This window comes from Gorilla gorilla, chromosome 7, assembly GCF_029281585.2.
Source record: "Gorilla gorilla gorilla isolate KB3781 chromosome 7, NHGRI_mGorGor1-v2.1_pri, whole genome shotgun sequence".
NCBI classification, from domain to species: Eukaryota; Metazoa; Chordata; class Mammalia; order Primates; family Hominidae; genus Gorilla; species Gorilla gorilla.
The window spans coordinates 113,153,566-113,177,554 of record NC_073231.2 but is presented as its reverse complement, the minus strand read 5'-3'; the positions used below and the strand labels follow the sequence as shown (position 1 = coordinate 113,177,554).

General features: G+C 35.8%; 1 protein-coding gene across 2 annotated transcripts in view; it reads left to right on the top strand.

Annotated features, from left to right (window-relative positions):
- ANGPT1 (angiopoietin 1) overlaps positions 1-23,989 on the top strand; it is a 254,245-nt gene that overhangs the window by 164,528 nt on the left and 65,728 nt on the right. Inside the window, exons 3-4 of one of the 2 annotated variants that reach the window (XM_019032972.4) lie at positions 2,905-3,026; positions 17,371-17,600. In XM_019032972.4, the coding sequence (XP_018888517.1) occupies positions 2,905-3,026; positions 17,371-17,600 (352 nt within the window). Of the gene's footprint in view, positions 1-2,904; positions 3,027-17,370; positions 17,604-23,989 lie in introns of both variants that reach the window. The other variant, XM_004047428.5, reaches the window with a different exon arrangement.

Below are 23,989 nucleotides of genomic sequence, written 5' to 3'. Positions count from 1 at the left end.
GGCCAGTAGGAGAAGGAAGACAAACTGGGAACTGTAGTGGTCTCCAGACTGAGATATGGGCAGCTTTGTTTTCAATTTTAAATGGTTCCATTTTGTTCTCAATGGACATGGAGGAGAATACTTACTGTCTTTTGGAAATTAAAATTTTTGGTGTCTGAGAATGTCAGGAACTGTGCTCAGAGAGTACGGCGAATAAGAAAGAAAATAGATTTCATTTAACTGCATATGATATGCTTGATTTAGTGAGACAATGTACCTCATAAGCAAATACTGAGTATCCATAAACAAATATTGAGTGTTGTCTCTGTGCCAAGCTTTGTTCTAAATGTCACCAAAACATACAAGTGTTTCATTCCCTATTTCATTATTTTATAAATTGTCACTCAATAAACAAATACAAATCTTACTTGGACAATAATATGTTTAATAGTTGAAAGTTATATCTTGTGCATCTCCAATATTTATATTCTCTACCATTTATCCCCACTGAGCTACTCCAAACTCTACCTTCAAACTGTTTGTTTTGAAATGAAATAATACAGAATAGAAAAAATGTTTTTTAAAACGCTGAAACCCTTTACAAACATGAATATGATTAGTAGCAGTACATTTTAGACAGGCTTTCAGATCCTTACTAATGACTGTATAAATGAGTCATAGCAGTTTAAACTTTTTTAGAGTATAAATGCTCCATCTCACCATTCTCTGCCCCATCCCCTCCTCACCCTCCTGTTCCACCCCTTGCAGGGCTAGGACTGTAGGGTGAGGCAAGTGAGACCACATCAGACCAAATCAGACATGTGCAGAATCAGATCCTGTCTTTATTTTTAAATGATATTCTGTTAAATGTGGATTTCTTGAATTAATTGTAAAATTTTTAAAATGTTACATTAAAATATTACTTACCTTGATTACTGAGATTTCTGGCACCCCTTTAAGTTTTGCAACTGAGGCATTTGCCTCTCTCACCTCAGCCTAGTTCCTGCCTTGCTCCCTTCAAATACATCCCCTACTCCTGCAAATTCCTGTAGCCCAAGTCCAGCCCAGGGTCTATTGGTGTATTTTGTTTTTTATTTTATTTTATTTTTTGAGATAGGGTCTCACTCTGTCACCCAGGCTGTAGTGCAGTGGCATAATTATGGCTCACTGCAAACTCTGCCTGCCAGGCCCAAGTGATTCTCCTTCCTCAGACTCCCGAGTAGCTGGGACTACAGGCACGAACCACCATGCCCAGTTAATTTTTGTATGTTTTTGTAGAGATGGGGTTTTGCCATGTTGCCCAGGCTGGCCTTGAACTCCTGAGCTCAAGCAAACCACCTGCTACAGCCTCCCAAAGCGTTGGGATTACAGGTGTGAGCCACCACACCTGGCCCTGTTGGTATATGTTGAATAGACTTTCTGTGTGCATCTGATATAATCCTAGATTTAGAGACGCTGCAGAAAAGGAGGACGGCTCTAATGGCATCATTTGTAGAGGAACTTTACATTGATATTGACCTGGCAGAAGTATTTCCAGGTCCTTTTAAATAAGCAGTTTTAGGAAAGACGCGGTAGTTAATATTTCAAATAATGTGAGGAGCTTTTAAAATTAATTTATCTTCTTTCTTTGTTTTATACCTCCCTTAAGAAGTAAAGAGAGGGACGGACAAGAAAGAGTCAGGAACAGGGCATTGACACAATTTGAAGGCATCTGCTAGGACTGGAGTGTGCATTCTTTGCCTGGAGAATGATAGGTTTAGGTGCACAGCTCACAGACTCATGTCATAATAAGGCCCAGCTGGACACATGGGTCATTGTGATTCAAGATGAATTGAGCCTTCACAGTTTCTAGAGGACCACCAGAGTAGTAATAGTGGTGTTGAAAGGATGAGAACAATCTGTCTCTCATACAATCTGGGTTCTGGGTCATTTCATTTCCTCAGATTGGTTTGACTCAACCTCTCCTTAATTTTCTTTGCAAAGCAGCAGAATCAGAATAAAACTACCTGAGTTTGAAACCCCACTCTTCCCTTGGTCCCTGTGTGAACTTGGGCTTCTGTCTGAAGCTCAGTTTTCTCATTTGTAAAGTGATGATAACAATTTCTCCTTTGATAGGTGGTCATGATATCCGGAAAGGCTAGCATTACCTAGTGTGATAGGCGTTCCATAAATGTGTGATAATGAGTCTTTCTAAACTATGTCAAGAGGATTTTGCACATTTCTAATTGTTTTTTGCCAGGTGATCCATCAAGGCAGGTATCTTTTACATGCCTATTAGTTATTCTTAATTATTCACAATATCTAAGACCTTGTACTTAATACTAACCTTGCACTTACAGATATTGGAGATAAAATATATGAAGCAACTAGCACAGGAGAATATCCTAGGGTTTTAGGACACAGAAGTCCTAAAACACAATGTGTTTGTTCAATTGCAATTTCAATCTCAAACCAAAATAATATCTGAAAGGCATGTAAAACATTAGTTGGTAGAATGTAAGTAGAATGTAAACCTTTTTTTTTTTTTTTTTTGAGACAGAGTCTTGCTCTGTCGCCCAGCCTGGAGTGCAGTGGCGTGATCCCGGCTCACTGCAAGCTCCGCCTCCTGGGTTCACGCCATTCTCCTGCGTCAGCCTCCCGAGTAGCTGGGACTACAGGCGCCGGCTACCACGCCCGGCTAATTTTTTGTATTTTTAGTAGAGACGGGGTTTCACCATGTTTGCCAGGATGGTCTTGATCTCTTGACCTCGTGATCCACCCGCCTTGGCCTTCCAAAGTGCTGGGATTACAGGCGTGAGCCACTGCGCCCGGCGGTAAACCATTTGTTAAATTATTCTTGAAAAAATATTTAACGACAAAATAAAACTTAAAAAAGTTCTTTGATTCGTGACTGAAGTTTGAAATATTTTCATCTTTTATCTTAAGGTACTAAATCAAACTTCTCGGCTTGAGATACAGCTGCTGGAGAATTCATTATCAACCTACAAGCTAGAGAAGCAACTTCTTCAACAGACAAATGAAATCTTGAAGATCCATGAAAAAAACAGGTGAGGATTGCTTTATTCCAAAAATGTTTCTGTGTGTACTTATTTATATCCTTCACCTTCTGCCAACTCTTAAACAAATAAGGTTGAAGTGGTTTACAAAAATGAAATATAGAGCCAAATTAATATTAATATAAAAATAAAGGAGAACTTAAGGCAAATTCAGCTAGTATGTCAGTAGTAAATTAATATTGTTGCTGATACTCTTGAAATATTTGCTTTATATAACTTTTAGCATTAATTTCTCTAATGGTAGTAGTTCAAATCTCACCACATCTGCAAAAATTTGATTCTATGACTAAATAAAGTGACATAAAATATTGACATTTTTCAGCAGGATGAAAACCTATAACAACAGAGAATACAGCCTCTTAAATTCCTACTCAAACCCCAATTCTTAGGCTTTTACAAAGCTACAGCGTTGTTGAATTCAGAAATATAGCACTAGAGAGAAGGAAAATGTATATTTTTTCTAGAAAATAATTTACCTATAAAGCTGATCAAGGGTTTGGTTTTTTAGTTGTCATTTACAGCCATTTACTTTGGACATAGTAAATTTCTTTGGTTAGCTTTATAGATGTCATCACACCATCTTGTTTTATAAATTATGAATCATTTCATTTGATTGAATTGGAACTTAGACATCTTGAATGCTGGGACAATGAAAGAGTATATTATTTTGAAGTCATTAACATTGATGATGAACAATTCAAAACACTGACTTCCTTAGGACAAGTTTCTTGCATTACATTGATTTTTCTTCTGGGTATCTAGATAACTTGAAGAAGGTTCAGTTCCTATGCATAATATTGAGGTAAAGACCATGGTATTGATAGAAACTGGTTAAATGCCATTGAACTGGTGGCACTAGAGTTCCCTTTATATTCCACACCAGGAAGGCACCTAAGAGGACTGCTAGTTCTGTTCTTTACAAGTGAGGGAACAGAGACTCAGTGGAAGGCAGTGACCTGTCCAAGGTCACACAGCTTGCTAGTGGCCGAAATTGGAATGTAATTTAGGTGTCTTTGCTGCTAGTCCTCATCTTTCCACTGTAACACGTGGCCTCTTCATATTATCTACAAACTAAAAGAACTTCCCAACTTCATGCTAAAAGTAGAGCATGATGCAACAATTACAATTAAACTTCTGCATGAAAAATACAAACCTGGCTGTTGGTTTAGAATCTGAAAGGGGTCACTCATGCTGTATGACTTGTATTTCTAAGTGTTACATTTATTTATCCTTGTACTGTGACATGGGGTTAACTGTATAACTACAAATAAACTTGACAGGACTTGACCCTTATTGCATGATTAAATGTTCTAGAACTAACAATCCTGTTGAAATATACCATTTATTCCCCTGCAATTTCACAGTAACCAGACCTATACATGTATGTAATAGGTATGCTTCAACCATCCCTTAATCTAGGGTCACCAAAAGTGAACCACATTTACAGTCATATTTCAAGATGCTATTTGTGAAGGCTTTGCCCAGGAATCATGGATAAGTAAAACAATGACAATTTCCCCTTATTTTTCTGGGTCGTCGTTTGGTTTTATAATTATACAAATAGCACATTTATTATAGCATAAGGACAAAAAAAAAACACAGGAAAATTAAAAACCACAGCTTTATCATACAGAAAGAGCTGCATATTTTGCTGCATTTTATATATAAATATCATTTTCACAAAAAGTTCTGTCATACCTTACACACAGTCTGGAAGTCTGACTTCTTTGGAGATAGATGTCATTTTACATTAATAAAATATTCTCTAATATTCTTAATAACTGCATATTTCATTTTACTGGTATAACCTAAGATGGTTTGAATCCATCTCTCAGTAGTTATGTTACCACCTGATTTATTTCTGAAAGAGTTGCCAGCATGAATTTACATTCTTTAGTTTTTCCCTACTGATCTGCATATTATATCTTTGTCTGTATCTGACCCTTGAGCCGTCATGATACCATAACATAAACTGGGAGGCCTGAAAAGTCTCCTCCCTAGCTGCAAAACAAATGCCATCCTTATGCACCACTTGTACTCAGGTACTCTGTCTCTTTCTCTTTTCTTCCCTCCTTCTCATATTTATCCTTCCTTCCTTCCTTCCTTCCTTCCTTCCTTCCTTCCTTCCTTCCTTCCTTCCTTCCCTCCCTCCCTCCCTCCCTTCCTCCCTTCTTTCTTTCTTTCTTTCTTTCTTTCTTTCTTTTTCTTTTTCTTTCTTTCTTTCTTTCTTTCTTTCTTTCTTTCTCTTTCTTTCTTTCTTTCTCTTTATTTCTTAAAAATGTATCCTTTCTACCTTAATTCTGGATCATTTCAGATTTTCTTGTCTTCCTGTCATGATTTTTATGCAGCATCTGGTATCATTTCCTACTATAGAATTCTCACTATGAAATATTATATTTTAAAGGCAAACTGCTTTAAAGTTGTTCTCTCTGCTCTATCAGTAAAAGTGAGTTAGGGTGCAAGCTATCAAAAGAGCTCCACTCTGGGTCGGGTAGAAGGGGCTTCCATGCACTTCAGTATCTCAAAGGAATCTGACTTCTGATCCAAAACATATTTGTGCCTTCTGCTGATGAACTTTCCCCCCTTATTAAATTCTAATTTCAACAGAAAACTCAGGTTTTCTTACATTTGTAAATCACATCATTTATTGCTAATGTTAATTTTTTCAGGATTATAGCAATGTCCTTTTCTAGTAATATAGGTATTTCACTACAAATTCAGAGATTTGGGTTTTAATTGGAAATTCATTTCTGTGCTCACACAGACAAAAACTTGCATGCATCTTACACTTCCTTTCCACATCTCTTTCTTTTTTGACAGTGGACCCCTCAAGTATGGCATTATCTCACATGTGGTTCTGGGGTATTTTTCAATCAATTTCTATGCCTCCTGGTATTGCTGTATCTCTATAGTTATCTGTCTGTCTTCTTGTCTAAGGGCCTAATGTGTGTGATGGAGTATTGGCAGAACATCTGTTCTTAAATTAGACATAGTCTTCCATAAACAACTTAAAAAAAAGAGAAGTGTTTTTCTTTATACAAATAAAAAATACCCATTTGTGATACATAGCATACTTTCCCTATTCTGTTTATTGTTATTGTTTATTTTCATATGTGCAATGGAATTAGGGGAGCTCTGCCAGGCAATTTATATTGCAACAAAGAAATGTGCTCCTCCTATTTAAGTGGAGAGAGGTTCAAAGTCAAGCATGAAGCTGTTTATGTTTTAAAAAAATAGTTTATCGATTACCACTGGTTATTCCTTATATGAATCTTAATCCTCCAAATGCAACAAGAAGCTTTTTCTACATTAAGGCATCTCTGAAATGCAGCAACAACATGCCTTTAGTTGGTCAGGTCTGGTTTGGATCAGCTAATACACTTTGCAGGGGGGATTATCTAAATTAAGCTTTGTTTCCTCCCCAAGGAATGTCGGGTTGTGTCTGGGTGTGGGACTTACCAGGTTTGAGTAAGATGGGGCTTCAGCCGCCAAGTCAGTGAGCTGGCCCTTAGGAAGGTCCACCACTGCTTTGGCAAAATGAGGAGGAATATTTTATGGTTAGGATTATACTACACAAACATGCTGAGAGGTCCTGCTGATTTACATCCTGACAAATTAAATGCATCACTTGTAGGATTGGAAATGGATTTTTGGCCTCATTAGATTCACTTCTTTATCCCCTACATGGCCAGAAGCACAAAGCAGAAACAGGATTAGCAACGTTTGCTCTGCTGTTTGTTTTCCTAACAGTCCAGAGGGAGTCACTCTAAAAAGCTTCCAGTTTGTTCTCTTTAGGCAATATGTTTTTCTTTTGTTGGATGCTACCCGAAACTTAAAACCTGGTTTTGTTTCTTACCTCAAAGAAACAACACTTGGGAGTAAGGAATCTGTAACTCAACCATATAATTGGAATTACACAACCAAGAACCTAAGTAAATGGGAAACATTAATATTTTACCTTGCCCACAAAGGGAGTGATATGAACACAAAGTAGGACACAAAATGTAAACTTTCACTAGTTTCCTCCAGTATGTTTCCTACTGCTTTCTAAAACAATGGAATAGAGGTGTACAGGAAATGATGTCCTAATGCAGTTTCCTTCAGTTGAACCAAATATGTGACTGGGTCTGTTAGTCGAAAGGTTTGGTCACCTGGCCAGTTTTCCCAGCACCCGCCCATCTCTGACTTAACCCCAACTTTTTGCAAGGCGGAAGCAAAGCCAGGGTAAAGAATATTCCAGAAGGAGCCCTTCTGTCTCACCAGGGTATACAGGAAGGGAAATCAAAACCCCATGTATACAAAGACGGAGCACATGGGCTTTCTTGATTGTGCTGAGTATGCAGAGTGAAGATTAAGGAAGTCTTCAGTAAGACCATTCAGAGTGAACTGAAACGAGACATGTGATGGCTATTCCTACATAGTTTGAGCAATACTAGCTGCCGCCTAGCTACTAGTACAAGGTAAACATCTGTGCCAGGTGCTTTAACTTACTATTTCCAATCCTCCAACCAATCCTGCAAAGTATGTATTATTATTTCTATTTTACACTTAAAAAAAGCCCTGAGGCTCACAGAAATCAAGTAAGTTGCTTATGACCAAACAGCTAAGGATATGGCAAAATTAGAGTTCAAGTTCATGGTGATTCTCTGCCTTAATTATTATAAAAATATTTTTGCAATGTGATGAGGCCTCAAGTATAATTGATGTAGTTGTCAAGTTATTCTCTTAAAACAAACAAATATTCATTTGAAGAAAGGGGTAGACCAGTTGTTTTTGGCCTGTCACTATATAGGTCATTATTTAGTCCTTCTAATATTAGAGCAGAAGATATAAACTATTTATTTTACCTTGGGAATTCACTGAACTTATTTGACATGCTCATCTATCTTCTAGCTGGAGTTATGGGAAGTTGTTAAGTTAATTAATTTTAAGTGATTGAAGCATGTGCAACTTCAAGATACCCAATTATGCCTTACTAATTATTATAATAAAATACAGTATTGATATTTAATGCTTAATATGCCTAAAGAAATGAAAAATGAAATCATAGTCTTTTAAGTTAAAGCTATCTTTCATTTGATAAATTATTTACAAAATGCTAAAGTAACTTGCTAACTTCTAACATTAAACTAGGCTGAATTATATTAGTTGTTTATAACAAGGATAAAAAAGGTGACTTTTTGAATTTATATTATTCTAGTCTTTTTCTTGTAAATAGAACGCCTACATACTAGAATGTTACCTTTTTTCCCTGTTAATTTTTAAAATAATATTTAATAGCATGTAGCATTTTCCTTTTTTTAAATTATAATAACCTTAGTATCTTGGCATGAAATACAATTCTGATCAGATTGGAAATCTAAGGCTCATCTTAATTCTTCTCTTTCCCTAATCCCCCACAACTCACCAGTCACTGTTGATGCTATCAATTCCATCTTCTAAATATTTTTCTAATCCGTCCCATCCTTTCCATTCCCACTGACTATGTCTTAGGTCAAGCTGCCATGAATTCTTGTCTAGGCCACTGCAGTGACCTCTGGGTTTAAGCTATGTGCCACTCCAGTCCTTATCCAGAAGCTGTGCCAAAGTCTTCTTTCTAAAATGCAAGTCAGACTATTTTCCTCTATTAATTCCCTCTCAACCAAATGACGATTCTCTATAACTGATAGAAGAAAGTTCAAGTTGTTTAGCACACAATACAGTCCATGATCACTATAATCTTACTTTTGCAGACTTACTTCCAATAATCTTATTTTTTAGAGGATACACGCTAATATTAAGAGCATGAGCTCTGAGGCCAGACTGCCTGGTTTCACTTTTCCTTGATTCCTGGGATAATCGACTAAGTCACATATTGTTTGTGTGACTTTGTGCAACTTACATAGATTCTATGTGTTTTGGTTTCCTAATTTGTAACATAACAATGACAATAATTGTACTGTATGAAGTTAAGATGAAGATTGAGTTAATGTGTGTAAATCACTGAGAACAGTGCCTGACATGAGCAGCAGTGTTTAATCATGTTAGTTGTTAGTATGACACTGAACACATGATGTTATTTCAGACATATTTGATGTTTGCCTGACATTCCTTATTCAACTCACAAATTTCTATTCATCCTTGGAAACTCATTGCGTGTGTCAGCTTCTCTTACAGTCCGTCTCTGGCTCTACCAGATAGATTTGCTCATTATGACCTATGTGATAGCCCTGTACCTGTTTCCTCCCCATAATTTCACTTATCTGATCACATTATATTATATGTATGTTTCTGTGTGTGCATGTTTATTTATCTATATCCATACTATTAGGCTGTGACCTTCTAGGACACAGAGAATGTGTTTTATTTTCATTGTCTTCCTGCTCGTGGGCACAATTTTCTACACATAAGCATATTTAGTATTAAATGCATTTTGAATGTTAAATGAATAAGGAACTGGGAAATGTCCCAATAGCTCTAACCCAACAAATGCCATTTATCCATATGACATACAGAGACTCACACACACACAAAGACTCACACACACACACAACTAATAAAAATACTTTTAGTGGAAAAGACAGATCATATTGTTTACATTAAATACTGTAAATCCATTTATCGTTTTTAACATGAATAAAATAGAGATCGTGTTTACACCACTATTCTGCATTGCCAAAAGCCCATTGCATGGCACTCAATGTTACTATTGTATACTGTGAGGTTCACTAATTCAGCCCACCTTTAAAATTTCTGGATAGCATTTGCGCAGGCCATTCTAGACCTATGACTGTTTCCTCCATTTCTATGATAAATAAAAACAAGTAAGACAAACTTGTTGTATATACATGTATATTAAATTATATACATGCATATACAGTTGTAAGTCAAATTTCCCCTAATTCCACACCCCTACACCATACCACCTGCTAGCAGAGAATCATCATTAAGAGATTAAATTCAGTGCTTACTCTTCCAGATGTTTTCTCTAAACATACTAACATATGTGTATATATATATACAGTGTGCATATTTATGTGTGTGTTTACACAGATGTACACTCATGTAATTGCACACATGCACAAGTACTTGTTTATATGATATGTGCATATATGTGTAGATTATTTTATCATTGGGGTTTTTTCTACTATTTATTTCATAATAATTTGTCGTACATATATTACACATATAACCATAAACAGATATACCTCATTCATTTTCAAGAATGAGTAGTAATCTATTTTTATAGATGCACTATAATTTATAACCTATTATAAGTATTATTTATGTTAATAGATATATAATTTATCAAAACTATAATTAGTGATGTGATAATTTACATTTTTTATAGATATTCACAAGTTATCTTCACATTTTACCTTCTCCCTAAGAGTACCTGGGCTTTCAAATTTCCCAAAACTTTGCTAGCCATCTAATTAATCTCGGCTTCTTGAGAAGTTAAGTTGTGCATGTTTTTGCGTGTATTAACCATTTGCATTTCTTCTGTGACTAGATTTCTTTTTCTGTGACTACATACTAGCCTATTTATGTATGTTTAACATTTTTTCTATTATATTGTTTATCCTTTTCTTTTTTTTTTTTTTTTTGAGACGGAGTCTCGCTCTGTCGCCCAGGCTGGAGTGCAGTGGCGCGATCTCGGCTCACTGCAAGCTCCGCCTCCTGGGTTCACGCCATTCTCCTGCCTCAGCCTCCCGAGTAGCTGGAACTACAGGCGCCCGCCACCACGCCCGGCTAATTTTTTTTAGTATGTTTAGTAGAGACGGGGTTTCACCGTGTTAGCCAGGATGGTCTCGATCTCCTGACCTCGTGATCCACCCGCCTCGGCCTCCCAAAGTGCTGGGATTACAGGCGTGAGCCACCGCGCCCGGCTGTTTATCCTTTTCTAAATTAACTCATATGAGCTCTTTAATGGATATTAAAACTTTGTAATATATGTTACAAAATTTTCTCTAGTTTATTATTTATTGTCCAACTTATTTTTTAATAGAAACATTACATCTCTGTGTTATGAAATGTATCAGTCTTTTTTTTTCTTAGTTGCTGGTTTTTATAATACATTTAGCTTATTCTTCTTTACCCCAAACTTTACATTTATTTGCTAATATTTACTTATAGTATCTATGCTTCTACTCCAAATTTGAATTTCCAAACAAATATGATTTCAGACTTTGAGAGGAAATTTATTGCATTCCAATTAGACACGTAAAGTATAAATTTAACCTGAACTAAATCTGTGTGTATTTAAATGGGGAGAAAAATCACTCTTTACAAACCCATATTTGCAACACATGTTGACACCATACATATTGAAAATAGTGGAAAATATTGGAACATCTGTAAATAGATTCAGACAGATAAAAATGAGGTTTCTATATTTTCAACATCTTCCTCCTTGTTTGAAGGGCTATATTTATACTCATAGAGCTTAGGCAACTGTCACCACTGTGAATTCATTGGCTGCTACATTAAGAACTCTATTGTGGGAAACAATTTGAAAGGGATATCCTTTTCTGTGAAAGCTTCAAGATATGTTCAATGATTTGAAATATTTCCAATAAGATGTTGGAGAAGGCAGTGTAAAACAGGGGTATGGAGAAGTCTACCAGAAACTTCAAATAGGACTTGCTGTACACTCATTTAGAACCTTTTACTAAAGTTCGAGGCACAGATTATTTTGTTTATTTTATTCATTAAAGTACACCTCTGCCTCAAATAGAAGCTAAGTGCCAGAATTCTGTGCATGTCTCTTCTCAAAGTGTTTCCAGAAAGACGGAAAACAGGAAGTCCTGAGACTCCTGTGAGAAACTCTCTCCTTGGATTTCTAGCTCAATTTGTATAGATTTAGGTGCATGGTTTCATAAAGTGTTGTTCCATGGAACCCTAATCCTAAAAGAAGCATCTTAATAAAAACTGTTTAATATAGGCTTCCCTAAATCTTAACAAGAAAACTCTTATTTTGCTTCAAAGAACATAGTGAATATGCTCTAGGAAACAGTGCACTGGTGTTCAGTCACCATCCAGGTTTTGTGTTTAAAATGCAAACCTAAGCTAAACATGTAGCTGAGACTGTCATCAGGGAAAATCTGACTACTTTGACTACCTAACTTTAGGACACTGGGGCTGCAATGTCGTCCTTCAGATCAACCTCTCCATATAAAGATCCCCATGCTAGCTGAGGTGGCCACTCCCAACGGACCTGGATAACGAAAATAGTAAAGAATCAATGAAAAGCTTCAGGGACAAAATGAAATATGAGCAGTATATTAACAATATAATTAAAATTAACACATAAATTTAATGGAAGAGGTATTAAGACAGGGTAGTATTTAAGAAAATTCTAGTCCAGATGTTAAAAATCGACTTGACAAAGTAATTCTGTTTTTATATGTGGGAAAGATAAACAGGTTCAAATATTGTGAAGGATAAGCTCCCAGAACAACTAAATGGAGAGCAGCAAATATTAAGGATATGTGAAGGCAGTGCCTTGGTTCCTGGTATAACATGATGAATAAAAGAAATAGGAAGAGATTATAGTGTGTTAAGTCAAAGAGATGAGACTATAGGATGTTCATTGACACAGCAGTGGGATGTCTTGAGTAGATTTCCAGTCTAACAACTTAGAAGACATGGCTTTTTATTCCTGGTTCGGACACTTAATATCTGCATGATTTTGAAGAAAACATTTGATTCTTACCTATCCATGAGGGTCTGTAACATCTGCTCAGTCTATGTTACTATATTGCTTTAAGAATCAAAGGAGATAAAGGTTTTAAAATGCTATATAACTATAATGGTGTGTTACAAGAATAAGATAATAAGTAGAGATGGTATATAGAGTTTTCTGGCAAGTGAGGTTTGCATTGAAACCATTTTGGAAGTAATGACAAGGAAGGGCTGACTTCCAAAGTAGATACTAGCCAATAGATGGGAGGAATCAAAGAGAAGAGAGCAGTCTTTTGGAAGCCAAATATGAAGAGAAGATGAAAAAAGGGGATGAGTGTAGTCAAAAGAAATGGAAGGGAGGGTCAAGAAGAGATCAGTCTTGCCTGAAGAAGTCTAAAAAGTTGTCATTAATATGAAAAATGTCCCTAATAAATAAAGTTGGTAGATAATTACTGAAGTACAAATGTTATTAAGGGCGCTCCGAGTGAAGAAATGTGATGAGAAAATGATGAGAAGAGATAATTAACTGGTAAGACTTGCCATTAGAGAAACAATGTAACATGTTTCCAATTTGCTTGTAGTTGTTAATGCATATTACTTGGGTTTCCAAATCCTGTGGAATGTCTGTGCTGTAGAGTAGGCTTCTTAGTTCCATGGACAGTCTCTTTTTCACATTACATGCACTGTCTATTCTAAGATGACAAACTATATGGGTATCTTTTGATACCTGCTAGTAAGGGAGCATTAAAGGTTGTCTGATGAATTATGAAAATTAATGTTCTGTCTAACATGCTAATGTACATTATATTATATATTATACATATTATCTATTCCTTTTACTCAGAAAAGCAGATCTTTTCCACAAGCCAGTGTCCAGAATTGTTTCCTTTAGTACCGGGGCTTCTTTGATCTACTTTCCATTCTCAGCTCTTTCCAAATTATCCTGAAAAACAAAACAAATCAAACAAGCCCACCTTCTTTACTGACATCTCAGATAGCAGCTATCTCTGCGCATATGTCCGCTTGAACAAGGAATACATCAAAAATAAACAGAAAAACACTGATGCAAAAATTAAAAAAAAAGTATTATGTCTGAAACAGAAGTTTCTTTTAGCTTCTGCATTTTCATTTGAGGTTTTTATTCTCTAAAAATAAACCCTAGAGTAAGAATAGTGTCATTTTATGTTTTACAGAATTATTGGCACTTAGCAACTAATAAATACAAATTATAACTATAGCATGATATTTTCCAAACCAGAATGTTACCTACTGATTAGGAAAACTGAAAGGCCAGTGCTCATCTTATTTCAAGTACAAAATGGTAATTCAGAATTTTTATCCAGTATTATATGACTATAACATTCAAATTTTGATATCTACATGCTTGCCAGTTTAATAGGTAATGCTAAGTTTTCTCACTAGTAGACTATAACGCCTATGAATTTAAAAGACAATTTTCTTATAAGTTAACAACTCAAAATTATGGGCATCTTGCCTCTGATCATTACCCCAGGAGTAGCAAGAAAAGTAAATAAAAAGTAAACAGAGAATAAGCTAAGACACTGGTCGTGGTTAATTCTCAGATCTGAAGGCCAAAAATTAATGGGCACAGAGAAGATCTCCTTTGACGCCTACCCCAGTAGGTGGGATGAAACTTTTAACCAATAAAGATAATGGAGAAGATTTTTGTTTTTGTTTGTGTTTTACCACGAACTTCTCCAACAAAAAGTTACTGGCGAAGAAAAATCACATGGTAAAAGAAGATGAATCATACCTACCCCTTACAGATGTTGTTCTTCATCTTACACTGCTTACCTTGCCTAAGTTTTTCATTTCCAAAAGAATTTTTAAAAAATAAGTGATCATCACAGTTTCCCTATATTACTGTACCCAAGCTCTATCTAAATTGGGTTTACTTTATGATCGGTGCAGGGCAGGGCTCCTTTCTGTCTTGGTATTGGTAGAATGAAAGCAATTCAAAACAGAAATGGGACTTCTACTGCAGAAGTCACACAGTTTCTGCTAATGGGTCTCAATGAGAAACTTTCTTATGTGAATGTGTGCACACTACTAAAGGTATAAATTAGTAGAGTCTTAGAAGCCTCAGGTATTTTTCGGGCTTGACTTCACGGGCAGCTTTCCTGCCATATTCTTGGAGTACAAGTTTGTTGGCAAAGATTTGGAATGCCCAGGAGTAGTTCTGGCCACACTTCTTTTTCCTCTTCCTCTTCTTCTAAACAATGGAAATGTATTCTCTGAATATTCTGGAGGCTGAAAGTCCCAGATCAAGGATCAAGGTGCCTGCAGGGCTAGGCTCTCTCCAAAGGCCCTAGGGAAGACTCCGTTCCAGGCCTCTCTCCTACCTGCCAGTAGTTCCTTGGCTTGAGGCAGCAGTGCTCCAATCTTTACACAACCTTTTCCCTGTGTGCACATCTGATCTGTTTCTCAACATTTCCCTTTTTATAAGGACACCAATCATAATGGATTAGAAGCTCATCCTCCTCCAGGATGACCTCACCTTAACTAATTACATCTGCAATGAATCTGTTTCTAAATAAGGCCACATTCTTGACTTCCTGGAGGTTGGGACTTCAACACATACACACACACACACACACACACACACACACACACATATATACATATTTTTTTTTTGGCTGGGGGGCAAGCATGGGCGGGCCATAATTGAACTCATAACAACCACTTAAAACAGTACCTGACACTGGCCGGGCACGGTGGCTCATGCCTGTAATCCCAGCACTTTGGGAGGCCGAGGCGGGCAGATCACGAGGTCAGGAGATCGAGACCATCCTGGCCAAAATGGTAAAACCCCATCTCTACTAAAAATACAAAAAATTAGCCGGGCATGGTGGCAGGCGCCTGTAGTCCCAACTACTCGGGAGGCTGAGGCAGGAGAATGGCATGAACCCAGGAGGCGGAACTTGCAGTGAGTAGAGATTGAGCCAAGATCACGCCACTGTGCTCCAGCCTGGGCGACAGAGCAAGACTCTGTCTTAAAACAAACAAACAACAACAAAAAGCAAAACAAAAAAACAGTACCTGACACATAGCAACCATGTCATAAATGAGAGGTATCATGACAAGTATGATTGACATCATCATCACCATCTACCATGCTGATCCATCCACAAGGTTTCTGGCATCTACCAGGATGGCACAGCTTCTGCCACATGGACATCTCTCGATTCCCTCACAGTCTTTTATGCCATTTAAGCCTTGGACCCACACTTCTTAATCTGTGTAAAAGACAATCAGATGTTACACTTTGTCCCCCAGTACCTGGTGTTGGAAGATTTGGCTCTTCAAACATGCTCTATTTTATAATTTAAGTATTGAATCTAAAACACTCCCTAGTGTCCCCTTTTTGAAAGGAATGATTCAGTGCTGTATTTCTCCAAGGTAAATTAAGTGCCCATTCTGGTATGTGGCATTTTAATAACACCTTGTAAACTAAGGACGGGTTGAACCTTCTGAAAACAGAACTGAGAAAACTGAGTAAGCCTTTCCCCTGAGGAAAGCTAGTATATTAGACACTCCATAAAATGTTAATGCTTTTTATTTCCAGTCAGTTGGTAGGCTCCAAAAATGCTTCTGCTTTCTCTATCATTTTTAATATGCAATATACAAGGGGAATATCCTGTAAAGAGCTCAGGGAGAAGGAAGGGCCTCAGTTAAAGACTGCAACACTCTGAGCAAAGCATCCCAACTCCTTTCAGAAGACCGTACCATCAGCCAAAGGAAGTCTTCATTTTGTTACCATTTATACAGTGACTTGGGAACTTGTAGTGTCATTAAGCCTCATCCTGAAGCTTGAGTTGAGAAATAAAGGAAGCTAGTGGTTATGATACAGGACCAGTTATCAAAAATCACAAGAATTCATTGTGACTTTAGATAGATCACTTTTGGCTCCTGTGGTTTCTGTGTCAATATAGTTTTCTTTGTGTGTGTGTGTGTGATTGAGAATGTATATTGCTGTTTTTTTCTTTTTTCACCTAACATATTTTGAGCATTTTCTAATATCCTTAAAATGATTAAAAATATTTTCAACAGTTTCAAAATAAGAGATTTTTTTCTTTCTTAATGTCATTGTACATAAATCTTTGTGTTTCTGATTATTTCATATTTTTCTCTTTATTTCTGATTTTGCAGATGGTCAATATACTATTCTTGATCCCACAGAACTATTGTGAAATTTAGTCAATGTTAATGTTTTGAAAACCCCAAATAAATGAAGCAAAGTGAATAAAAAGTAGTTTCTACGTGTTGTTTGTTTTTTTCCTGAACTATTCTGTTTCCTCTTAGGTCCATTTCTTTAGTGAAAGTTATACTATAACTTCTTTAGAGTATAGCTATTTGGGTGTAAGTTAGCTACCTTGGATATAAGATACACCCAAGGAAACCAAGAAACTAAATCATAGTTAAAAGCAAACATTACTCTGACAATATCTGGTTTACTTATTTTTTATTTGACATGTTATATGTGTAACTCCTATTCTGAAGAATACATATTCTTAAGTCTCTCACTTAAAAATATTTTTACAGTGAAGTGTAAAATTTCTCATCTTAAATAAATTCAGGAACCAATTGAATTATAAGGGTTTTTTTGTATAACATTTTTTCAAATCTAAGTTTTATTTTCACTTCCTTGTAGTTTATTAGAACATAAAATCTTAGAAATGGAAGGAAAACACAAGGAAGAGTTGGACACCTTAAAGGAAGAGAAAGAGAACCTTCAAGGCTTGGTTACTCGTCAAACATATATAATCCAGGAGCTGGAAAAGCAATTAAACAGAGCTACCACCAACAACAGTGTCCTTCAGAAGCAGCAACTGGAGCTGATGGACACAGTCCACAACCTTGTCAATCTTTGCACTAAAGAAGGTGGTAAGAATGTCTTCCTCACTTTGGTATTGTTAATATTTTATTTCCTTTGATCAAGTAAATACTCAATATAGCTTTCTACAGTGCATTGATTGCTGTGTAAAAAATAGCAGAAGAACTTTATGGTTAGAATCATTTATGAAGTTATGTTGATAATTTTCTCATGTTTCTACCTAGAGAATGTATTCATAAGCCTAAATTTGTGAATCCACAATGTCTTTCTGAAAGAGCTTTCTAATTTCTTCTTTCTTTGTCTTTTAACCTTAGATAAAATCTGTGATACTGTCGTGAATAAATAATTGGTATTATGGTGTTAGACACTTAACTATATATAGGACAGAGATGAGCCAATGTTAAAAATTAGTTCATAGTGCTGGGAGAGTTTCAGGAGGATTTCCATTTTTAAACGAATATTTATTATTTCCTTTTAAAGGGAATGGGGTAGGAAATTGTGGGTTGCAGAGAAACGGAGACAGACTATTTGAAACAAGTATTATGAGTGAGGCAGGATTATTGTTATTAAAAATGTTTATTAAGTTCACTTGTGCTTAGTCCTGTGCAGGATAGATTTAATCAGGGTATTTAGGTTCATTAATTCTGGGGTATCTTTGTGACAGTGGAGATACAAATTTTTGATATCACTAGAATGTCTGGAGCCATTGAACCTTCGGGAATATCTACAACCCTGTATTTCTTTAGAAGGCATACATCTGTCTATCCATCCATCCACCTAACAATTATTGAATGAATGCCTCTGCTTGCACCTGTTTCCTTCAAGCAGAACCTCTAGTGAGCCTCAGTAGAGCTCTTCAAAGTTTGGAACTTGAAGTCATCTTCTGTATTTCTTTAATCAGCCTTTCTCTGAACGAAGATGGAATTGTAAATGGTGATGAGTGAAAGAGAATACCACTTACATCTGCAAGTTGTTGTTATTAAGCTGTGGCTTATGTGACCATTCATGAAGTGGTTCAGTGAGCATATGCAATGTACACATGGGGAGGCTCCTTTAATTTAAAAGTGGATTTGAGCTATGTGACAAATTTGTTCAATTTCATGCTTTCATCTATAGTTATGAAAAGGGAAGATAACTCCATATTAAGTGATTTTGTTTTAAAGACATTTCATATTTCTCTATTACACTCCATTACCTCGAGTTATATCTCCTTTAGATAGTCTAAACAAGCCTTTAATATACTTTGTAAAGTAATATTTTTTAAACAGTGAGTTCCCAGAGCTCCATTTGGGTGTGCTCAGTAATGTGATTGGGAAGGGAAAAGCCTGCTAATCAGTCAGACTCTGCCAAAATCTTGAGTTAGAGTCCACTGGAAGGAAAGCATAGTAGTATTTTGCCAGAGAATTTTAATGGAACTCATGAGTATTTAACAATTAAGTATTAATACAAGTTATATCTATTCTCATATTGAGCTGAATACATTTTGGGAAAGATTGAAAACACATTTTTCTTATCATCCTAAGACTTAAAGCACATGGAGTGGAATAGTAGTTTTTATTTCATGATTTTAGGGATGTCAAGCCCTAGTGATTCTCACAGAGCTCATATGTCTGCATACTTATCATAATTTAACTTCTTTTCTGAGTATTTGCCTAATAAATGTGTCTTTAAGCTTTTAGAGGAAGAGGGTGTGACTTTAAAAGTAAACATTCTGGCTAGGTTTGAACTTTGGGTGCAATATCAGGGAAGCAAACATCTGTTCAATTTAAGAAACATTTTTGAAAAATGAGGATAGCCATGATAGATGGTACCCTTAATAGCCATTCAGGAAGTGAAAAAAGTAACTGTGTCTGTTCTATGATGTAGTATATCCAAAAAATAGTAATAATAATAATCATAGAAACTGAATTTGTCTAAATATTCCAGGCCTCTAGATATCTTTTCTCTTTAATGACAAAACTCTGAAATGAATCTTGATTTAACTACAGGATTTGCCATCTTAATTTAAGGTAATTGCCTAATTTTCTAATAGGTTCTCTGCTGTCATGACCATAGATTTTATTTGCTTCTTGTTAATATCTTTTTTCTTTAATCTTACTGTTAAGCGTTCTAACTAAATATTTAGTTACTTTTGGAACTCATAAGAGACACAAAAGTGGAAAGTGGCTCTCATAAGGTTTTTATGAAGATTTTCATTGTCTGCATATCTTTATTTTCACTGGAGCCTTAGTCATTGGCTATGGTGAATTTAAAATTTTAAATGGCTAATAGCATAATACTAGATTGAATATCAGTTATTAAAATGAACTTTTATTCAAATTCTAAAACACATGGGTAAAGCCTTTCTTTGTTTTTTGACCAAAATTTATATATCATATAAATTTATTATTTATTGAAGGATTATATGTAAATATTTTACTTATAAATTTATATATATGCAAATATTTCAAAATAAGCATACCAGAATAAACGCAACAAATATTCTAAAATGTACATTTTAAAGCTCAAATATAGATATTCTACAAGATCTTAAAAAACACGAGCCGTGTCGTCATCCAAAAAGCCAAACATTTTAATTGACCCTAAAAGGTCTTCTGGTTTCAATCTGACCCACTAATCTGTGGCGACAGCCTGAATATAATACTGCAAGGCCAGATTAAAAAAGTGTTAATGAGCTTCCCCTGTCATTGGCAACCAGTTTAACCTTAATGAAGCTGTCTCATCATGTATAAAGTCAGGAGAATTATGTCTATTTCACCACAATAGGGAAAGAATTACATTAGATGCTCAATATACAAGCGAAGATCCCATTGCTGAAGACACAGTTGATTCATTAAACTTTAGTTTCTTCTTTCTCCTTCGATGGACAAGATTCAGTTAAGTACATTCATTATGTGCTTTATAAGCAAAACTTCCTCTGCAGAAAATGTTTAAATACAATGCCCCGGAGTGTTTGAGTGTTGACAGTCATCCAGGCAGCTTTTTTGGCCTCCATTTTCTGATCTCTAAAATGGAATCATAATATCTACCCGGTAGGTATGTAGTACACCATAAATATATACAACTTTTGTCAATTATGTAGTTCAAAATTGCCAAAAAAGTGGATTGTAAATGTTCTCACCACAAAGAAATGACGAGTATGTGAGGTAATGGATATGTTAATTAGCTTGATCATTCTGCAGTGTATACATGTACCAAAACATCACGTTTTACTCCAAAAATATATACAGTTATTATTTGTCATTAAAAAAAAGTTCAAATTTAAAAAAGAAATAGAGGGCCTAGAATAAATACATGCATAAACAAGTAAATGAATTAATTTCTTAAATGTTGAAAAATTAAAAGAGGTTAGTATAAAACGCATAGCTTCTGTGTTAAGTCATAGTCAACATTAAAATAATTGTAATTATCTTTATTTTAGTGCCTTCTAAAATGCCTATAATGCATTAAAGTTATATGATAAAGAATTCCTAGGAAGTGTTGGCTAGACATGTACTTTTTTCCCCAAACATTTGTTTGATCCAGAAACTGTAAATCTATCTTTGCATTCAGAGAGTGCTTTTGTTTAGTTTCACAGCACTTTTTCTACTAACACATCTGATGTTGTGAGATACTTTTAAGAAGGACAACTAATAAACACATTCTCTGAAATAATTCACCAAATTTTCCTCTTCTTATTCCTAATAGACAATAATGGTGTCTTAGGCAAATAGTCAATTCAAACTGAATTGCATCCATTTTGTAAGGCTTCTGAGTAACACATTTATTTTTGTCTAACCTTCATCTGCAAACATTGGGCCACATTTATTCTTAGAAACATTATCCACTAAAGAAATATTGCCCTCAGTGTTATCACAATGTCAAAGCTCAGCCGATTGCTTCATGTTTTTGGCAATTCAAAATTACCAAAGTTAAATATTTGCTGGAATTAAGTAATTTACATTAATAAGGCATACAAACAAGGTTTGGAATCTTTCAGGGGAGAATAATCAGTTACTGTGACTATTAAAAAACCACTAGTTGGCCAGGCGCGGTGGCTCATGCCTGTAATCCCAGAACTTTGGGAGGCCGAAGTGGGTGGATCACTTGAGGTCAGAAGTTCAAGACCAGCTTGGCCAATATGGTGAAACTCTATCTCTACTAAAAATACAGAAATTAGCTGGGCATGGTGGCCCATGCCTGTAATCCCAGCTACTCAGGAGGCTGAGGCAGGAGAATTGCTTGAACCCAGGAGGCAAAGGTTGCAGCGAGCTGAGATCACGCCACTGCACTCCAGCCTGGGCAACAGAGTAAGACTCTGTCTCAAAAAAAATAAAAATAAAAATAAAAATAAATTCACTGGTTATCTATGTACAGTGGTGATTAAAATATCATCTCATGTTGAACATACACGTGGCAAATATATAATTGGGAATTTAATTACTAACAGCATGTAAAAAAAGGAAGGAAGGAAAAAAGAAAAGAAAAAGTTTTTAAAAAAAGTATTTAGACTGTATTATAAACTTACATAGCCTGATTGTCTCACACTGCCCAAATCAGCTCGAAGCTCATTTCTGCTATAGCAGGATGTGGTTCATAAATTTATCCATTCATTCAAAACAGTTCTGCAGCAACTGTTCTGTTCTGGGGAAATGATATTTATTCATTTTTATTTAACAAATATTTGGTAAGTTTCTATAATGTGCCAAATATTGCTCAGACTACTGGGAAGAAGAAAAGATGTATTTCGTTCTGTGGCTTTAAGGAACCTAGGGTTTGATAGGAGAGAAAAAAGTAAACAATTATTTTTCAGAATTATTTGCTAGAAGTGAGCCTAGGGTGCCTGGACCCGAGCAAAGCTCGCAGAGAAATATTAAAATCATGGCAGGAACAGAAGGATAAGGGCAGAATCCAGCATCTGTAGAGTTTTCTTGGGGATTTTACTGAATCCTTATTATGATTCTAGTTTGCTTAGGCTTTCTACGTGTTAGCCCTTACAACAGCAACATGAGGGAGTTACCATGTCTAGCATAATTTTATAACCTCTACAGAGAATTTGAGAATTTGCCCAAAGTTACAAAGCTGGAAATCATTGATCTAGGATTAAAACATAAGCAAGCTTGTTCTAGTGGGAAGATGATAGTTAAGTCTAAAAAATGAAGAAAGTGAAGGACACACCAGAGAGTACAAACGGCATGTATATTTTCCAGAAGTCATGGGAGCGGGCTGTAGCCTAAGTCTTAAAATGAATTTAGAGAGAGGATCTCTGAGGGAGACCAAAAAGGCCACATTTTTTTCTATAAAATCAATGAGCAGTCATTGTCAATATATGATGATAATGGTGATATTTGTGTTTTAGAAAAATCTCCCCAGTGACAATGTAGGAAAAATATACTGTAAAGCTGAGAAGCCTGGAGTAGGGGACCAGATGGGTGCTTTTACCATTATTATAATATCAGCAAATACTTAACACAAGCCAGTCTTCTGAGACCTTTGCATATATTAGTTTATTTAATTCTGGTAACAACACCATATGATAGGTTCTATTACCAACTCTATATGAAAGGTAAGCTAAGCACAGAGAGGTGAATAAGGCTTAAATATCACACTACTAGCAAGTGAACAAGCTGAGATTTGAACCCAGAGTCTTGTTCTGAATACTGTACGTTACACGCTGCACCATATTGGACAGGGAAGGTAGAGTTGATGATTTTTGTCAGAATTTCAAAGTGATCTCTAGGAAAGAAATAGTAAGGTCCATATTAAACAGGGGTAAATGGAAAAGGAAGTGGAAGAAATTTGTAAAAATAGAAAAATTAGAATCAGCAAGAAATAATGACTTCCTAGAAGTCTAATCTAATACCAATTGCACATTTCTAGGTTAAACAACTGAGGGAGCATAGATCACATTCTTTAAAACCAGCAACATGGGAGATGAAATAGATTGGAAGGGAAAAAATAGTGAGTTTTAGTTTGGGATATTTTGACTGAGTTGCCTGTGGGACAGAGTCTGGCAGGCAGATAAATCGGATTCTAGAAGGAGAACAATGATTTGTCCTCAGAGGAGACAAGAGGTAAAATCATAGAAAGTGCATATAAAGCAATGGCTCTTATTCATGTAGGGGTCACAGATCCATCAGGAAACCAGATGCAAATGGCTATTTTTCCTTTCCACTTACCCCAACCCCAAAATGCAAGGATACAAGCACACATTTGTGTACAATTTGAGAGCATTTACATACCAAAGTTATGAGTGCATTGTATGAAAAAATGACAGTGTAAAATCAAAGACAGAAAAATTTGAAGGTTTTTAAGGGACAGGTTAAAAAAAAGAGACCGAAAGAAAAATATAGACAGCGTGAAAAACAGTAGTAAGCAGTGTTTTGGGAAGGTTTAAAAAAAAGGACAGTTATGAAGGATGTTCTTTTCAGTGGCAAGTAAGCATGACAGTCAAGTT